General features: G+C 37.7%; 1 protein-coding gene and 1 long non-coding RNA gene across 2 annotated transcripts; both read left to right on the forward strand.

Moving 5' to 3' along the window:
• Positions 1-13,457: 13,457 nt before the first annotated feature.
• LOC142637303 (proteasome subunit alpha type-1-B-like) lies at positions 13,458-20,291 on the forward strand. Its single transcript, XM_075811581.1, has 2 exons — positions 13,458-13,976; positions 19,548-20,291. Exons 1-2 carry the CDS (start codon positions 13,626-13,628, stop codon positions 20,040-20,042), a joined length of 846 nt encoding a protein of 281 aa, XP_075667696.1. The 5' UTR covers positions 13,458-13,625; the 3' UTR covers positions 20,043-20,291.
• Positions 15,207-18,938, forward strand: LOC142637313 (uncharacterized). The gene is made up of 2 exons (XR_012844604.1): positions 15,207-17,212; positions 18,068-18,938. It is a non-coding gene; the product is annotated as an uncharacterized LOC142637313 (long non-coding RNA).
• Positions 20,292-20,466: the final 175 nt, after the last annotated feature.

Genomic DNA, 20,466 nt, shown 5'->3' on the forward strand with positions numbered 1-20,466 from the left:
CTTTGTACCCCTTTGATCATTTTTGATCATCTTTATGTTTCTCGAGTAAAACTTTATAGCTTCTTGTACCCTTTGTCAATCGTGACAAAAAGGGGGAGAAATTGGAGAATTTGTGGTTTCTTTCTTTAAGATTCTACAAGTTAGGGGGAGAAATACATGACCTTGTAAGGGGGAGATGTGTTTCATCTTGTTAGGGGGAGTGTTTATCTCATTGTTCTTGTACCTTAGGTCTTGTGACCATTTTTACATACATTATGCTTATCTTTGATATATATGTGATGATGTATGTTTCTTTCACCTATCTTTACATTTGTTGTTTCTTTTCTATCTTTATACACATGTTTCTTTATTTGTATGCAATCTATTATTTCTGTCTCACACTAAGATGCCTTGATGAGTTTTATTTAAAATGTTTCAGAAATACAGGTTGTCAAAGTCTTCCATGTCATGAACTCTCTTCTTGCAAAGTTTTTCAAGAGTTTGTGTTAGGGTAAATTTTATTGTATCCAACAAGTGAGTATGAGTTGAGTGATTTATGACTTCTCTCATATGTTCATTTGTTTATTGTGGTTTTGTCACGGATTGCCAAAGGGGGAGATTGTTAAGGACATATTTTATGTAATTGGTTAATCCTTTGACAAAACGCACTTTACTTGTATTTGGATTGATCTAGGATGTGTTTAATACTTCAAAGAACATGTTGTTCATGAAGATTGGACCAAGAAACAAGTGAAGAAAAGGTGTTTACCAAAGCTAGACACCTGCGGATAGCTGCTGGACAGCTGTTCGACAGCTTCTCAACAGATGCTATCTATCGAGGTTTAATGAGGCTCGACAGATGCTATCTATCGAGGCTATCTATCGAGGTTACGGAAATCAGAATTTTCAGATCTGATTTTTGGGTCAGGCTTTTGTATTTGTGTAGGGTTTCTTTTCTCACAACCCTAGACATATATAAGGCATATTTTGGAGGTCGTCACATAAGAGAATACAAGGAGAACATATGCAAAAGGTGACCGAAGCCTTATTCTTTCTAGAAGAAGCTACTGCGTATTTGCGCCTTAGGGTTTGGTAACCAAGTGCTTCTTGATCTTCATTGTTGATGAAGTGAAGAACTTTGTAACCAACATCTTCTTCTCTCTAGTTGGTGATTGAAGTCGCGTACTGGGATCCGCGCAATCGGTTAGTCACGTACTGGGATTCGTGCATCAAAGGGTGGCATTCATATATTGAGAGTTCAGAGGTTCTGAAGCGGTAGAAGGTTTCTGCTATGAGTTTATCTACAAGGATTATAGAATCTAGGGACAAAGGTTTTGTACTAGATCTGAAACTTCTCTTTACTATAGTGGATTGCTTTTTGGGAAACTGGTTGGTTTCATTGGTTTTCCTGGGTCATCATATCTTGTCTTATTTACTTTTTCACTGCATATTATTTGTGACATGATATTGATGTTTGTTTGTTCTAACAAGTTTTATGCATAATAAATCTAATTAACAACTTGGATTTAAAACTTGTTAATTCTATCAATCGGGGTTTAAATTTTCCAACACAACGCAATCGTCATTACCCTGCTCATTGCCAATTATATGACTAGAAGGGTGTTGGTAAATAATGGCAGCTCAGCAGACATCTTGTATTACCCCGCTTTTCTACAAATGAGGCTAGGACGAGATCAGCTCCATCCAGTGAATTCGCCCTTGGTAGGATTTGGAGGAATGAACGTGCAACCTGTGGGTACCATTACATTACCTGTGGTAGTCGAAGCGTACCCACAACAAATAACCAAAGAGGTAAACTTCCTTATTGTTGATTGCTCATCATCATACAATGCTATCATTGGAAGACCGACTTAAATAGTTAGAAGGTGTTAACGTCTACCTACTATTTTTCCGTCAAGTTCCTGACTGAGTATGGAGTAGGTCAAGTACAAGGAGATCAATTAGCCACCAGAAAGTGCTATTTAGCCATGTTGGCTATGGACGAGCACGTACAGATGATGAGCATAGACGAGAGAAGGATTACTACGGAGCCTACTGAAGTACTAGAAGATATTCCCTTGGACGAAAAGAACCCTGAGAAGTTTACTAGAGTTGGGGCGAGCATGGAAAAGAAGACAAAGCAGACCTTGGTCCAGTTTTTGAAGAGAAGCCTTGATGTGTTTGCATGGAGTCACAAGGATATGTTAGGTATCGACCCAAGTGTCATTACCTTTCATCTAAACGTGTATTCTTCCTCCAAGCCTGTACGTCAAAAGAAAAAGGGTTTTTGCTCCTGAACGAGACAATGCCATCAAAGAAGAAGTCTAGAAGTTGATCGTGGCGAAATTAATTCAAGAAGTCTATTATCCAAACTGGTTGGCTAATGTGGTTATGATCAAGAAGGCTAATGGCAAGTGGAGGATGTACATGGACTTCACTGATTTGAATAAGGCTTGCCCCAAGAATAGTTATCCGTTGCCACGCATTGACCAACTAGTGGATTCGACAGCGGGTCATAAACTGTTAAGTTTCATTGACGCCTTTTCAGGCTACAATCAAATAAGGATGGACGAGGTGGATAAAGAGAAAACTTCCTTCATTACTAGCCAAGAGTTATTTCTCTACAAGGTGATGTCTGTCGGTTTAAAGAACGCGGGGGCGACTTACCAAAAACTGGTTAACCATATGTTTCATCCACAAATCAGACGGAATGTGGAGGTTTACGTAGATGACATGTTGGTAAAGAGTTTGGGCGAGGAGAAGCATCTGGACGACCTCCAAGAAACCTTTAATACACTTAGGCGGTATAACATGAAGTTGAATCCAAGCAAGTGTGCTTTTGGAGTTTCGTTAGGGAAGTTTCTGGGGTTCATGGTTTCACATAGAGGAATTGAAGCAAATCCTGACAAAATTCAGGCGATACTGGATATGGAGCCACCAAAGAATATCAAAGAAGTCCAATCTCTCACTGGACGAGTTTCCGCCCTTAACAGGTTCCTCTCGAAAGCTACTAACAAGTGTTTACCATTCTTTAAGGTTCTCAAAAAGGCATTTGAGTGGACGAACAAGTGTCAAAAAGCCTTCCAAGACCTCAAGACTTACCTCACCACAACACCTTTGCTGAGCCCGTCCATACCTGGTGAAGAATTATATTTGTACTTGGCGGTGTCCCCACATGCAGTAAACTCGACATTGATTAGAGAAGAAGGGCAGATTCAAAAGCTGGTTTATTATACGAGCCGGGTGCTAAGACGAGCGGAAGGACGATATCCAATGATGGAGAAGTTAGTCTTTGCTTTAGTCACGGCTTCTAGGAAGCTAAGGTATTATTTTCAAGCTCATGTTATCAACGTCTTGACAGATCATCCCCTAAAGAAGGCAATGAACAAGTTAGAAGCTGCAGGATGACTAATCCAATGGGCTGTGGAACTCAGTGAGTTTGATGTCAGGTACCAACCAAGGAGCGCTATAAAAGCACAAGCATTGGCAGATTTCATTGCGGAATTCACTCCCGGTCAGGACGAGCTAAACAATGAGGTAGGGGCTCAAAAATGGGTTATCAATGTAGATGGATTGTCCACGCTATACGTAGAAGGGATTGGAGTCATACTAAAGTCCCCTAAAGGAGATAAGTTGGAATGTGCAGCCTGTCTACAATACCAAACAACCAACAACCAAGCTGAATATGAAGCTCTCCTTAAAGGGCTAGAATTGGTTAAGTCTTTGGGGGAGGAGTCAATAATAGTTAAAGGAGACTCTTGATTGGTTATTAATCAAGTGAATGGAATGTGTGCAGCTAAGGAAGATCAAATGAAGAAATACCTCAACAAAGTAAAGCGGCTCGACCGGAAGTTTAAAGAAGCCAGTTTTGTTCAACTCTCGAGGGAGGAAAACATGGAAGCAGATGCTTTGGCAAAATCAGCTTCGGCAGGAAAAATTATGGACGAGTATGATAGAGTCCAATACATGCCGAGTATAGACCTTCTAGAGATACAACAGATAGGAGGGGGAGAAAATTAGATGACTCCAATAATAGTTTATCTCAAGGATGGAAGGCTTCCAGAAGACAAAGACGAGGCTAGGAAGTTAAGGGTCAGGGCTGTCAAGTACGTCCTCATAGATAAAGTACTATACAAATGAGGCTTCTTTCAGCCTTACCAAAGGTGCCTAGCTCCGGACGAGTCAAACTATATATTGAGTGAGGTCCATGAAGAAGCATGTAGGAATCACTCGGGAGTGAGATCACTAGTCCATAAGGTCGTCCGTGCAGGCTACTACTGGTCAATTATTCAAGCAGATGCTAAGGCATATGTCAATATATGTGACCAGTGTCAACACTTCAACAACGTTCCTAGACAGCCCTTGGAGTACCTGACCCCAATGATGGCCCCATGGCCCTTTGCACAATGGGGACTGGATATCTTAGGTCCTTTCTAACTAAGAACCAGACAGATGAAATTTTTGGTAGTAGGGATTGATTACTTTATCAAGTGGGTGGAGGTCAAACCTTTAGCAAAAATTACCCAGCAAAATGTTAAAAACTTTGTTTGGAAGTACATTGTATGCAGGTTCGAGGTACCTAGGGTACTAGTATTTGATAATGGACGATAGTTTGACAACGCACCTTTTAGAGATTTTTGTGAGCAATTTGGAATCAAGAATCACTATTCCTTACCTTTTCACCCACAAGCAAATGGACAAGTAGAAGTAGCAAACTGATCCTTGCTAAAAATCATCAAGATTCGGCTCGAGGTGGCAAAGGGGGTATGGCCAGATGAGCTGCCAAGTGTTCTTTGGGCTTACAGGACGACTGTGAGGACCCTAATAGGAGAAACCCCTTTCAAGCTGACCTACGGAAGCAAAGCAGTCATACCTGCAGAAGTTCATATAGCTAATCATCGAGTGATGAAGTACCAGGAGAAGGAAAATTGTTGTGAAATTTTAAAATACTCGCAAGTGTACGAACCGTACCGAAGTATAGTTTGACAAGAACGAGGTCGAACTCACAGGAACTTGAATGAACGTAGGAAAATTAATTAAATCTTAACCAAATTAATCCTAATCTAGTTTAATAAAAATTGGTTGTTTTGAAAGTAAATAAACTAAGCAAATAGTTAAACTAAGCAAAAGATATAAAATAATAAAAAGATGTAAACAATCAAGGGAAAGGAATTAAGGTTTTGGAATCCGCCTTGTAAGTCATATCAGCATATATTTATGATTATTAATTTTTCCCAACTACTACATGATAATCTAGAAATCAATCTTGCTATCATAGAAAATATTCTCATTAAAATCCTTATTTTAAAAATCAATTGCATGTTCTTCTTCACTTCTTAAGTATAAAATCAAATCATCAATTGTATCTATAGCCAAACAAATCACAAGATATATCCAATTCTAAAAATCAAATCATAAATTGTATCCATGACAGATAAATTACAAGCGATATCCAATTTTATAATCAAGAATTAATAAACCAAGCATTCAATTAATTAAGACAAATCCTAAATCATGAGAAAAACATGATTGAACTCATATCTAGAATCTCATCTTAGTCAATTGATATGAAGCAAGAGCAATTTAAATCATTAAAGAACAACTATTGTGGGAAAATCAAATCACATAAATATTACTAATAATCCTTAACAATGTTTTATCCTCAACCCTAATTATAAATTTAGCTACTCATAGTAATTAAAATAAAACACAAGAATAAAATACTAAATATTAAACTAGACAAATAAAATAAAACTAACTGTCATGGAAGAAAACCAAAGAAGTAGTCTCACTCTCTATGTTCAGCCCCCAGCCCTAGCACTAGCCCCCCTTAAATTTTGCCCTAAAGAGTCTTTAAATAGGTCAAGGAATCCTATTACAAGTTGAATTCCCGTTTGGGGAAAATTCCAAATTTTTAGACTTCACTTAACTGATAATTTTGGGCCATTTAACGTCATAATTCGGACTTTTGGTAAACTACAAAGTTGTAGCCCTTTAAGTTAACTTTCTAGCCCAACTTGAATCATCTCAATTGAAAATCTGAGCCAAAAGTTATGCCAAAAATACTAACTGATGTGCAGGCTGGAATCCTAATCCGAATTGAACTTGGATTTGATGCAAATTTCCTTTGATTTCTTGCTCCAATTGGACTTAAATTTAATTAGGTTGGTCTTCTTTAACTTCATCATGGCCCTAGTAAAAGTAAAGTCCATTAGCTTTCTTCTTTGCACAAATCCACTTATTTAATTCCATTCTCCTACAAAAGATAAACTCACGCAATAAGATTCAATTAAGCACAAAATTGATTATTCACCATTATTCCAAAACCAAATATAAAATGCATGAATTACCTCAAAATAAGTATGATAATGCTTTCTAACAATGATATAAATATGCAAAATTAAGCTATTATCAATGCACATCAAAAATGAAGAACAACCTCGTCTTGACCTCGATCTTATTAACGAGGTAAGGATGGATGCAGAGCAAATGACAGCAAGATACAAAAATCTTATGACTAAGCAATATGATGTCATGGTAAAACCCAGACATTTTAGCATTGGGGACCTTGTCCTTAAAAAGGTAACCTTGGCAACCAGGAATCCGACTCATGGAAAACTAGGGCCTAATTGGGAAGGACCCTATAGGATTATTAATTGCAAGAGGCAAGGGTCGTACTACTTGGAAGCTCTAGACGGATGGAAGTTAGAACACTCTTGGAAGGTTGAGCATCTGAGAAAGTACTATCAGTGAAGGGTGAGCTTGGATGAGAATTACCATGGACAAATATCATGGACGAAGTTGCAGTTATGTGGTCTACTATTATTACATGTTTTTACTACTACTATTACGTGTTTTTAAGAAAAAATAAAAAGTGCACTAGTTCCTAACTTTTGCACACTCTACGGACTAATTTGTGAAGGACGAAGTCATGTACTTGCTTGTATAAGTATTGTAATTTCTTAAGGCACTAGCTTCTAAGTGTGTGCCATATTTGTGGACAATATTTATATCATAAATATGGTTTGGATTTCCAATGTATTTGATACATGAATCTAATCTCCATAATTTCTCCCATAAGAAGGCTAAGGCCTAAGACAAATGAAAATCTCTAGACGCGAGGATGTAACGTTTATAAGCTTTCCTTGAAATGAGGATAAAGCGAAGAAAAAATATGCTAAGACATACTCGTTTAGTCAGTGGACGAAAAAATATATACTTGTCCAAAGGATGGGATTAAACCTTAAGCATGAACGCCCAAGAAATGGATGAAGGAATGCATCCATATAAAAATATATTTAAATATTTAAATTCATGGATAGACATACCCAGCCAAGACAATCCAACATTTTGAATGAGTTGAATGCTAAAGACGTTTTATCTAAGACAGAGGTAAACCATCCAGCCCATGGACAAGGAAAAGAACTAGTAAACCGGTCATTCATAGGATGAGCTATACTTATGAAAGTTAAAGAATGACAAACATGTTAAACATAAAAAGAAACGAGTGGACGGACCACTTTAAAACCAGTGTAACATGAATGGTGTAAGCAAGGGATGAACTCGTCCATACAACAACAATCAATAATGGATAAAAATAAACATTCATTCATCAAAGTTTAAAAAGGGTAGACGACCACCGTCCAAAAACCCTTATGAAGTAAAAGCCTAAAAAGGCAATTGCTTGGAAACTCGTCCTAAGTATTCTAGACGAGTGAAATGTACTTAAATAAATTTTAAATGGTCCTAAACAATGGACCTCATAAAAAAGAAAAAGAAAAGAAGAAAGTAAACTAATCAAATTTTTATACTTTTCCTGATGGATCCTCTTTGGTCTTGGACTCATCCTAGGCTGGCTAGGTAGTAGCATCGTCCTCGATATTGACGTCTTTAGAACTCGTCTGGAGGAAGGAGCTAGCAGCACCACAAAGTTGAAGTTGATAGGGCTAAAGTCGACTTCAAGAAACTTTTCCTTAGCGTCCATACGAAAATCTTCAAACCTAGCTGCATAGTTGGTGTCTAGCAAATCAGTGAATTGCTTGGAAGCTCTGAACTCCTCCACTGCACCTTTTTTAGCTTTCTTAAGAGAACTGCTCAACTCATCATTCTTTTTTTGAAGGTGATCAAGACGAGTATCCTTTTCAATAATATCAGTTCTTAGCTCTTCGACGAGATTTCGCAGCTCCTTGGCTTCGTCCCTAGCCTTAGCTGCTACTTCAGCCCAGCCCTTGCAGTCGTCCTTCGTCCTTTTTTTCAAGCAAGATCCTCGTCTTGTCTAGCTCCATGGCCTGCCTGGATGCGGCGATGAACTTCGCCATAGCTTGCATAAGTGATCAGAAATTTTTGTAAAAAAAAAAAAAAAAACGTATGTATATGCTATGACAACAAGGACGAGAAATTTTATTATTATTATTTTTTTACTTGCCTTGAAAAGATCGTGAACGCTTGAGTGCTCAAATTCTCTCAAAGACATGTCATAGCATGCAGCCACGTCTTCGCTAGTCACGGCCTTCTCAAATCTATCCCAAGTCAAATCCTCATTTTCAACAATGATAAAAAATAGCCTGCACAAGTGATCAGAAATTTTTGTCAAAAAAAAAAACCAAAACAAAACATAGGTATATGCTGTGACAATAAGGACGAGATAAAAAAATTTACTTGCCTTGAAAAGATCATGAACGCTTGAGTGCTCAAATTTTCTCAAGGACATGTCATAGCACGCGGCCACGTCTTCGCTAGTCACATCCTTCTCAAATCTCTCCCAAGCCAAATCCTCATTTTCAACAATGTTCGTAGGGACCTTCTGAGGAGGCTGAGAGGAGGTAGGCACGGTAGTCTTGGACGAGGGAACATGAGCAGGCTCGGACGAGTCTACATCCTGGATCTGAATGGACAGCTGCTGAGAGGGAAGGGGAATAGGGAGACCAGGAGTGACAACCCCAGTCTTGGACGCCCTATGTTTTGCCCTCTTTTCTTTACGATAGCTTGGAAGATTTTCCAAGTCAATAGCCTTTGATAAATTCCTTTTATCACCAACGACTAGATGAGATTGATTTTCAACCTCCTGCTTGGTTGCCTCATCCACCACTTCCTTACCTTTGTTCTCTTTCATGGTTGCCATCCCTGAAAGAAAAGACTTAGTCATCCAAGAGGTAATAAAAGTATAAACTCTTAAAAAAAAGAAAAAAGAAGAAGAGGAGGGATAGAAAACTTATGTCTACAGACAGTGAGCTCTTAAGCTAGGGCTTCTTTGGACGGCTCGGGACCAAGTCCTCTTATGGCAAGACACTAAAGGCTTACCAAAGAGTGAAAAGCACTGACAGTATATAGAAGAGCCTCCTGGATGCAGTCAAGGTAGTGCCTATTCAAGGTTGGTCGTCTAACACCTATAAAAAATAAAAAATAAATAAAAAAGAAAAAGAAAAAGAAAGAAGAATGAAAAATTGTTAGACGACTGAAGGAAAAAAAAAAGATATATAATACTGATAATAAAATAATCATAATAAGCATACCTTCAGGACGAAGGTTCCTTAACTCTCCAATATAGAGGCAAAAGGATCCCTGCCAACCTCGACAAGGTGTCCAGCCCAAAAATCAAAGATGAAGAAAAACTCCGTCTTCCAGTTCCTATCTGAAGTGACCAAGGATTTTATTAGCCCACCATCTCTCCCTGTAGCTATAAATTGGTAAAAACCAAGGAATTTGTTAATTTCTAAGGGTTTGTAACAATAAAGGAACTCGTCCACGGTAAAAGGACGGTTTCCTTAAAATACTTCCCTCCACAAAATTTGCATAAAGACAACAAGTCTCCACACATTAGGGTTAAACTGGCAAACTCCTAAACCTAATCTAGTAAGTAATTCTCTAGCAAAGACATTCAAAGGTAACCTAAGACCCCCTAGAAGGTAAGCCTCGTAAATGCCTATTCAAAAACGAGGCTGGCAGCACCATTCCCCATGGACGGCTAACCTAGGGTTGAGGTCGTCAGGGATTTGGTACCAACTCCTAAGGGCAGCTAATCTCTTCTCGTCTGTCTTGGAAGGAATACCTACAGCGCAACTGTATATAGTCTCTACCTCGTCTACAGGAGTGGACAGAGGAACACTTGTTGAGGTGCCAGCCAGAGACCTTGAGGCTGCCCTTGTCCTAAGGTGTTCTTGAAAGACCTCTAAGGGAATCCCAGGGAACCCAAACGTGTATTCCTCGGTATCTCCACTACTGCTACTACTGCTATCGCTACTAGAACCACTAAAACTAGAGTCATGATACTCATCTATAGCTTTCTCTACATTATTGCTAGACGAGGAAACAAAAACCTCAGATATACCGAAATTTAAAGGAAAGCCTAAGAAGGGGGATGAGGAGATTACCTGGCTCTAGACGAAGGAATACTAAGGATGCTGGAATACTTCTAGACAAGGCAATGGACGAGGAATGTCAAAGAAGAAAATTTGATAAATATAAAGGGTGCGAGAGGAATTCCACTATTTATAGGCATTGAAAATTGGTATCTGAAACGACGTGACCAACTAGGAAGCACCATGTGGCATTTTCCTTGAAAACTTAAATCGACATGACAAGTCGCCAATGAAACTATGACACGTGGCACAATTCGAGACAACAAAATTCAACCATTGAAATTGTGACATATGGAACGACATTTAACTACTAATATCAAGACACGCGTCCAAAGAACAATAGCAGATCCTCTAGTGCTCTGGACGACCCTTGGACAAGGGGGCAACTGATGATGAACTAAAAAATTGAACCAACTCCAATTTGTCCATAAGAGGCGTCCAAAGCAAAAAGGACATCCCACATAAGAATGTCGTCCATAGCAGGACGACCGTCCATGGGAATGAGGATTGTCCATCAGGAAGGCTCCTGGACGACCCCCTAACACTTAGGAAATTCCCAAGTGTGGATTTGCCTACAAGAACTGGCGATGGAACCACATGCTATTGTTCCAAGGCATGAGTGAGATCCAGGTTCATTGCTACAACTCCTTATTAAATACTTAACTTCCAATGACAGTTATATAAAAAAGTATAACTCCTATAGCGGTCGTGGAAGTTATCATTGAACCCTCTAACCTCCTCAAATACAGGGGCAGTTACAAATCTAATAACCGTTTCTGAGGCGTACTATATAAACACCTATTCTGACCAGATAAAGGTACGTTTTTATAATTTCTGAAAAGTTGAAACTCCAGAACTTAAGAGAGAAACTAACTTAAGCATCGGAGGGTTCTTGGCTGGTCCACCCCGGTCACCTTTGATCATTTGTTTTTTCTTTTCCAGGCCTTCAAAACAGTCGTTATCCCTTTGAAACTCGAAGCATCTAGTCTACTGATTTTCTTCGCATCATCACCAATGTTTAAGAAGATGGTAGAGAATAGAAACTTTGAAAATTTGCCAAGAAATGATCCTTCCTTTTCTATGATTCTTGAATTAGAAGTTAAAACCCACTATATCACTCACTGAAATGTGGTTGCAGTAAGTAGTAGCAGAACCATGGGATTTGTTTAAAGAAGTTGGTGTATTGGTGGAGACTTTAAAGGAGAAGGATTAAGTTCTTCTCTATAAATAAAAAGGAAAAGTATTAAGTGTTGGGAATGATGAACATGGATAGGTTTTTAAGGAAAATTAGCTAATTTGGCATTTAATGCCTCTCTATATATATATTTTATATAAGATATAATTTTTACTCTAGCTTAATCTAAGTGTATATGTGTGTGAAGCTCCCTCTTGGAGACTTAAACCCCGGCCCTTGCCCTCCACACCCCATAAGCATTTATACTTGTAGAGTGACCACCGCACCAAGAGGGAGCGGTGGTGCCTCTATATTAATAACATGTTTAAGTAGTATTTTTTTAACGGTTAGATATTATAAAAATCAATGGTTATAAAAAAGTGTAATTCTATAAGAGTTACACCAGGTGTAACTTGAACCTATCTCATATGTTAACTTGATTATATACAAGGTAAAAACTTGGATAATGTGCAAACCGCCTTTGGCATATGCATTGTGTAGATCAAGAAAGTTAAGAAAAATATAGGGAAAAAATCATTTTGAATGGACAAACATGCACAAGATCTTGATATTTAAAATATCTTAATAGTTAATCCATTCACTTAAATGTTCCCCTCTTATTCTCCCATGAATTGCTATTTTCTCTTTTTTTATTCATAGATCTTGAGTAGTTATATGGAAAGAAAAATCATCTCAAAATTACAATGACACAAAAATTAAAAAAGAAAGTTATTGTTTATTAAGGCGACGTAGGTCGCCTCAACAAGAAGTACATAGCTGTCGTGCACAAATTTCTGACCACAAAACTCATTCGAAACATGCTAATGATTTCAAGGAATTAATGATTTAAACATGTTACCAAGACCCAAATTTCTCAAATCAGTCACTAACGCTTAAAGAGTAGTTAGAGAAAAAAAAAATTCTTGATTATTTTTAGACTTATGGGGGTGGGGAGACTGTTCTTAATGAACAAAATTTCTATTAGAAAATAAATATGATTGTATTCTATATATTTTATCACTTAAAATTAAAGATCATATATACTTTTAAACTCTAAAAAAAACCCTAAATCTTAAATTTCAATCTTATGTAACAACTTTTAAAGTCAATATATTTCAAAAAATGCAAACTTCTCATATGCAGTAACCAAATTTATAAAATATTTCATTACAACATTTTTTATTTCTAATAAAATAAATTTTTATTCAATGTACAAATGTGCCCTAAGTACAGTATTTATAACACTTAAGGTTAATAATGCCAGATCAGTCATCGCTTATGTGATACAGTTCGGACTTGAGGAGGTAGTGTTTGAAGATGACTCCGAAACGATTACAAAGACTCTTAATTTGGTCTCGCCCTATCTAAAGTTCCTTGAGTCATATTATTGATGATGTTAAAACTCTCACTTTGAATTTTGTTTCAGTATCTTTTGTCCATGTAAAACATCAAGGGAATTTCGTGGCTGCTAAACTAGCCAAGGCAGCAAAGTTTTCCCCTTGCCCTCGTATTTGGTTGGATGACATCCCAGTGATATGCAAAGACTTGTATTTGTTGACAAAATGTGTGTTGTTTAATAAAAATTGTCAACTTGTTTCTCAAAAAAAAAAAGGTCAACGCCACATGAAATATATTTACACCCCTTAGCTATTACATAAGCCCATCTTTATTTTATTATTATTATTTTTTGTTGTTGTTGTTGCTGCTAGAACCTATCTCTTTAACAGTAATGCACAAAGACAAGTTTTTCCCAAAACCCAAATAAAACAAATGATAGAAATTCACATGAGAAAAGAGTGACAATCCAGTTTTCAATAATGTGGACTAGTGGAGCCCAAATTCCAGCAAAGCAAACAAACTTGGGCCCAAAACTGAGTTTCAAATTTGGGCCCGGTCCATTATAACATTTAGAAAACAATAATACACTATCAAACTAAAAAGGAAAAACTAGTCCCAGCTGTTTTAAACTATTCACTGCTAGAGCTTCCTCTCTTTTGAGCCTACTTGAAGAACAAGAAAAGAAAGAGACCTCTATAAAGACACAGAGAGAGAGAGAGAGAGCTTTTTGCTGTGAAAAAAAAGCAAAAAAACGACGTCGTAGAAGCAAGAAGAAGATGTTTAGGAATCAGTACGACACGGATGTGACGACATGGAGTCCGACTGGGAGGCTATTCCAGGTGGAGTATTCGATGGAGGCAGTGAAGCAAGGCTCGGCGGCGATAGGGCTGCGATCGAAGACTCACGTGGTTTTGGCCTGTGTCAACAAGGCCAATTCCGAGCTTTCCTCTCACCAGAAGAAGATCTTCAAGGTCGACGACCACATCGGCGTCGCCATCGCCGGACTCACTGCCGACGGCCGTGTTCTCTCCCGGTACATGCGATCTGAGGCCATTAATCACTCCTTCACTTACGAGTCTCCTCTCCCCGTTGGCCGGCTCGTCGTTCAGCTCGCTGATAAGGCTCAGGTCCTCATTTCTCTAACCCTAACCCTAACCCTAATGCTGCCTCTTTATTTTTTTTCGCTTTCTTTATGTGTTTTTTTACTGTGTTAATTTGTTGAATGTTGCTCGTGTAAGATCGTGGAAGCTAGGGTTTTAGCGATTTTGAGTTGCTGTTTATGAGTGATTGGATTATGGAAGCTTTAGGGTTTTGGATTTGGGGTTAAGGAGTGAATTTGGTTACTGAGAGAATGCTTAAGATCTTGAATTTGAGTGATATAGGCGATTTAGATTGAGTTTTTGTTAATTTCTTTATATTTTCGTATTGAAAATTTATGGTTAAACTTAGTTTTCTGTGTGTGAAAAATGGCTGGTAATCATCATTGTGGGAAGCCCTTTTGATATCCCTTGGAATTCAACAAGGCTCAATGCTGTGAATGCTTAGTTAAAGGCTTAGATCTTACAACTGCATTGTGTGATTTTGACTAGTTTTCCTATATAACAATTTTTATTAGTGTCCCTGTGATGTTAATTTTTGGTTCTTTTTATACTTCCATGTTGCAATTTTGTTTTGTAACATTCATTTGAAATGTAGTATTACATAGACGTGTCTTGATTGGTATTTCTTAACCCTGAGAGGAATTTCATCTCTCTTTTTGCTCGTTAGCTGCGTTGGTATTAAACTGCACTTGAGGTTTGGTGAAGCCAACACTTTATTCATTTGATTGTATAACTCTCTTTTTGTGCCTCCTAATGAAATCATTCCTTTTCTGGGGACGTGGGTGTGTTTTTGATGCCAAGTGTGTTATGCTAAACAGTAAGACACCATTTATAGGAATGCTTTTTTTTCTTCCACTTGATTGATGTAGTGACATTGAAATACATTGGTTTGTGAAAATCTTGATGGGTTAAATGTCATCTGTTGCTTGGCATTTAAAATCCTACCTTCAAGCATGGGTTTAAGTTTGTCTTACCTTATGAGTAACTCACATTCTATTCCAATTAAAGATGTAGGTGAGTCATATATTTGATATTATTGAATTAGCCACTTTCAACTGGCATCCGAAACTGGTTTTAATCTAAGACTTGTTGAGAGTACTCATAAAAAATGTATGGTTTTCCTAGAATTTAATAATTTTGAATGCTTGAAAATGCTAAACGGGCTGGATTTATTTTTCTTTGTTAGTTCTAAGGGTCAGACTCAAATGTATTGAAAATGCCTAGGCTGGCTGGATTTGGTGTAATATTTTCATTTGGTGTAATATTTTCATTTCTCACATACATATACTTAATTTTGACATATTTATAAGCTGGTGAACATATTCTACAAGGGGCCAACCCATTTTATGGAAATGAATTGACTGAATTTTTATAAGTAATTATTTTATTATATTTTTGAAATATTAGTAAATTTCATGAGTACCTCCTTGTTGCTGTCCCCCCCCCCCCCCTTTCTTTTTCTGAGATCTTAAAATAGAAAAATCAGTCAGTTTATTTTGAAAATGAGTCCAAATTTGGTAAGGGTGGGGTATAAAACCCATGTCTTACACCATCCAATAAGAGATTGTCATATCAACTTTTTATTTAAAACTCAATACATCCTACCACACCTAAGAACATCTCAATAAACTCCCAGTTGGGTTGGATTTTCAGATAAGTATTAGAAATGATTGGGTGTGGTTGTGCCTATTCTTTAATATGTAATATGATGATGTGTCATGTTGGGATTGAAGGGTGTAAAACTTGGTTTTACGACACATCCTTAGAGATTTTAATCTCTTTGAAAATACATTGGGTCTTAGTGGATTTCAGGCTCTCAGTTATTCAGATTGACCAAACCAGGTTAAAATTTCATCAGCTCTGATTTTAACTCTTAATTTTACTCTTGATTTCGTAATGCTGTGTGTTTCTTAAAATTACCAAGGCTAAAACAACAAGAGATACATCAGAGAATAGGCTTGAAATTTAGGGATGTCATTATAATGATTTGTGAATCCTGAGGGTCAAAGAATATGATAGTGGGATTTAAGACTTCTTTTTGGGGATTCCAAATTCTCTACATCTACGCCTTTCTCAAATTTTGAATTATTTCTGCTTCTTTATGATGAATTAATCAGAATTGGACCCTCTCCAAAAGAAGTCTTAAATTGCAATGGAGAGGGTCCGTCATGGCTAGGATCTATTTAAAATGATTCCATGGATTAGAACATGCCACATCATTTAAAATGTGTAGTATATGTCATCTTGCTTAAAAGGCTAAAACTAACAGTGTTAAAGCTAAATATTGTTGACTAGAGAGAGAGAGAGGAGTAGAAGCAGAAGAAGGGATGATGCTACAGGAAGACAAAGACCCAGATTGGCTGAACAATCTTCATTCAAAGTAATAAGAAGAAGAAGGGATGGTTTAAGACCACCATTGAGCTGATCACAGCTGCTGCCAGGCGATCAATGAACAAAACCCCAAATTGGTTCTTAATCTTGTCCCAGTTCATCCACCTAAAAAACGCCCAAATTGGACTCCTTAGGGATTTCACCTCCTGCAAATGAATAATCATTCTGTGCTTAAATTTAAACCCATTCTTCCACCATGCAAGTGTTTCATCTTTTGTACTCATACCACGAGATTCAATCTTGTGTGAAGTGTGAACAACCTCCATGGCCTTTTTCATCAGCTTTGGTCTTAATGGATAATCTGAAATTCAGTTGGAAGCCCAAATCACCATAGACCAGAGTGGGCTAAAACATCTGGTTGTTTAGTTTTAAATGAGGTGGCACATTCCAAGGGAGGGATTCATTTTAAGTTGATTTTAGCCATAAAATTGACACTCCATTTTACAGTGAAATGGAGAGGTTCCAAATCTGAATTAATCATGTTATAAGTTTTTAACAAATAAAGGGGAGTTCTTTTTGGATGAAGTATTTTCTTCTTGTCATGATTGACTAAAAACCCCTATCATTGTTTTTGCAAGGATTATTTGCTCATATTTGGGAAGAATCAAATTTATATATGATCTTTAACAGGTAGATAAATACAGCTACTAACTATGAGGCTTTCGTATTGTATTTATTTATTTAGTTTGCACTACATATAGGATGTGATGCTGATGGGGTTAAAGAATGAATAACTACAAATTGACCTGTGAAAAGTTGTTTGTAAGGGTTTTTTTTTCCCCCAATTTTTAATTTTTAGAATTTGGGCACATCAGCTATTGAAGGCAAGAGCTGTCTTGAAATGACCATATCTTAGCAATTTTTCCTGTAAGGCTGCGTTTGTTTCAACAGTAAAGTAATTCCAGAAAATGTTTTCAGGAAAGGAAAATATTTTCGGGAAAGGAAAATATTTTTAGATGTTTGGTGGCATTTTAAAAAATACTTTGGAAAATATTTTCAGGTGTTTGGTTGTCATCTTGAAAATATTATAGAAAATGCATTTTGTATTTGTTGCTCACATTTTCTCAGCTTCCAAACAAATATTATTTCGTGATATAGAACAACAAAACCCCAAAAAAAAAAAAAAAAAAAACTCATAAAATTTTCTCCATTCAAATCAACAAAAGCCAAATCGGTCAGAGAAGAACGAAGACAGAGAGAGAGAGAGAGGCGACTGGCGATGGCGCGATCGGCGAAGGCGGGATCATCGAAGGCGCGATCGTCGAAGGCGCGATCGTCGAAGGCGCGATCGGCGAAGGCATGATCGGCGAAGGCGCGATCGTCGAAGGCGCGATCGGCGAAGGTGCGATCGGCGAAGGCAAAGGCGTGATCGACGAAGGCGAAGGCGCGAATCAGATCGGCGATGGCGAAGGCGTGATCTCGCCGGTGCTGGGGTGTGACGAGACCGGTGCGATCTGGGGTTGGAGCCAGTGGTGGGGTGCGACTCGCCGGTGCTTGGCGCGATCTCTCTCTCTCTCTCTCTCTCTCTCTCTCTGCAAGTCTGTGAGCCCGGAAATCATTTGAAGTGAAAATAAGAACGGAAATGGTTTTACAGGGTTTTGGGGCATGATTTACAGTCAACGGAAATCATTTTCCGTTTGACTGAATTTTCCAAGACAACCAAACACGCCCAGTGGTGTAAAATTTTTTCCGGAAACTGTTTACTGCCGAAACAAACGCAGCCTAAGTGAATGATTGAGGACTGAAAAAGATTTGATCATCATACAATTTTAGAGTGATTTAGGTTCTGTTCAGCTTTTAATTGTTAAACTCTAATCGAACTAGAACAATCTGAAAAGGTAATAGCCAGTAATAACGTTCCAGGCATGTTCTGAGTAACAATATAAATGGGATTTAAAGAATAACTTTAGGTGAACATCATGAAGCAGGCATTGTAAGGTTTTCGTTTCTCTTTATTGGTAGAATGTGAATTTTCATTTCTCTCTTTCCTTTTATGGCTCTATTTTGGAAATGCCCATCTCTTTCCTCTTATTCATTTGTGGAAGCTTCTGTACTCTCTCTCTCTCTCTCTCTCTCTCTCTCTCTCTCTCTAGTCTCTTAGCTGATTACTTCAGCTTCTATTTTATGTCCTGGGTACAGCATCGTTCTTAGAGTAGGGGGATGTGTTCATATAGCTTAAAGATTATTATGTGATCATGATTTTCTTTTGGTGATGATTATTTTGATAATTCTTGGTATTAGACACCATGTCTTGTCTTATGTCTTAATTTGTTTTGCTGGAAGTATGGTACTTCTATTGCCAATACTATATGTGCGTATGCTTATGGTATCAGACTATCAGTATTTGATGAGATCTCTAGACTCACATACATGCACACGTGAAAACAAATACACCTTTATGTGTTTACAGAGTTATCTTTTGATTGCATATTAAGATCAGCTTTTATTCAGCATGATAGATTTTCAGCAAATACAAGAAAAATTGTGGAATGTTCAAACTTAAGAACTACTTATAATTTATTAGGCTTTAGAGCTCATATTCTGTATGGAGTAATTCCACCATTTTAAGAGTGGATGGCTTCAAATTGATGGGGAAAATTGAAATAGTTGGCATATTTTGCTTCCCAATGATGGTAATGTTCAAGGTGATTCTTTGCCTAATGATTTGATCCCTTATAATCTAAATTATCTTCACATACATGTTACTGAGCTTTTTGAACTGATTTGAAGTTATTGGCAACAAATTTTAATCTGATGTTATAAATATCAGGTTAACATTATTACTAAAATTCTTTCAGATATTGGCATATATTTCAATTGGTTTGGGGTTTGGAATCTGGGCCTAAGGGTCATATTTTGTTTTCAAGTGATTTTAATGTTCTGTTTAGTATCGCAAAACCCAATACTACTTATGGGTTTTACTTGTTTTAAGGAAAAATGATCTTTACAGGGTCTCCTCATGTATTTACCTAATAAATGAACTATATATTGTTGTAATTATAAATAAAAACATGATAACATGCTTTGGCCATTTTTAGGCCAACTTAGAATTTAAAAAAAGGGGGAGAAAAAGAAAAGAAAAGAAGTGATTGTAAGTACTACGTGTTCTCTGTGTGTAATGGCATGAAAAAGGAAATTCATGCTTCTATGCTTTCTGCAAGAGAAGCTATTCCTCATTTGTAACCATAACATGCTTTGGGGTGGCAGGTTTGCACACAACGTTCATGGAAACGGCCCTATGGTGTTGGTCTTCTGGTAGGTGGCTTAGATGAATCTGGTGCTCATCTTTATTACAACTGCCCTAGTGGTAACTACTTTGAGTACCAGGCCTTTGCCATTGGATCTCGTTCACAAGCTGCAAAGACGTATTTGGAACGCAGGTTTGAGAACTTCACGAACTCTTCACGGGAAGATCTGATCAAGGATGCACTTATTGCAACAAGGGAAACCTTGCAAGGAGAGAAGCTCAAGAGCTCCATATGCACAGTTTCTGTGGTGGGAGTTGGAGAGCCGTTCCATATATTGGATCAAGAAACTGTACAACAATTGATAGATACATTTGAGCTTGTGACGGAGGAAGAGCCTCCTGCTCCTGAACCTGCTTCAGAACCAGCTGCTGCTGATCAGGGTGGGGCAGAACAGGGTGCTGGTGCTGAGCAGGGTGCCGCACCTGATGAAGGCGTGGCTCCAATGGATATTTAGGATGCAAGGACTAGTCATGGTCTCTGTATTGGTGTCTTCAGATGTAAACCATGTGACTGCAGAAATGAGTAAGGAATATGGATGGCACCAATGAAGACCTCAGTTACTTCGTGATTTGTTTTTTTCTTTTCTTTTTGGCATGCTATTTACCTCATTAGTGCAAACAATTTAATGATTAGCACTGGTGAACCTAGATTTACATTTGACGTTTATACTTGAGATAAATTATGAACTTTGTGGTTATATTTCTACTGTTTAGTATCATGATATTCAGGTATTGAGGCTTGGCTCTGTTTAGTTTTAACCCTGCCCCTCTCCAGGCTGTGGGTTGAAATTTGAAATTATTCAGAGTACTTTTATGTACTACACCCTCTTCTCGTATGTATAAAGGTGGGTTTCATTTGTGGATTCTGCATTCTGCATA

This window comes from Castanea sativa, chromosome 1 (genome assembly GCF_040712315.1).
Source record: "Castanea sativa cultivar Marrone di Chiusa Pesio chromosome 1, ASM4071231v1".
Classification (NCBI taxonomy): domain Eukaryota; kingdom Viridiplantae; phylum Streptophyta; class Magnoliopsida; order Fagales; family Fagaceae; genus Castanea; species Castanea sativa.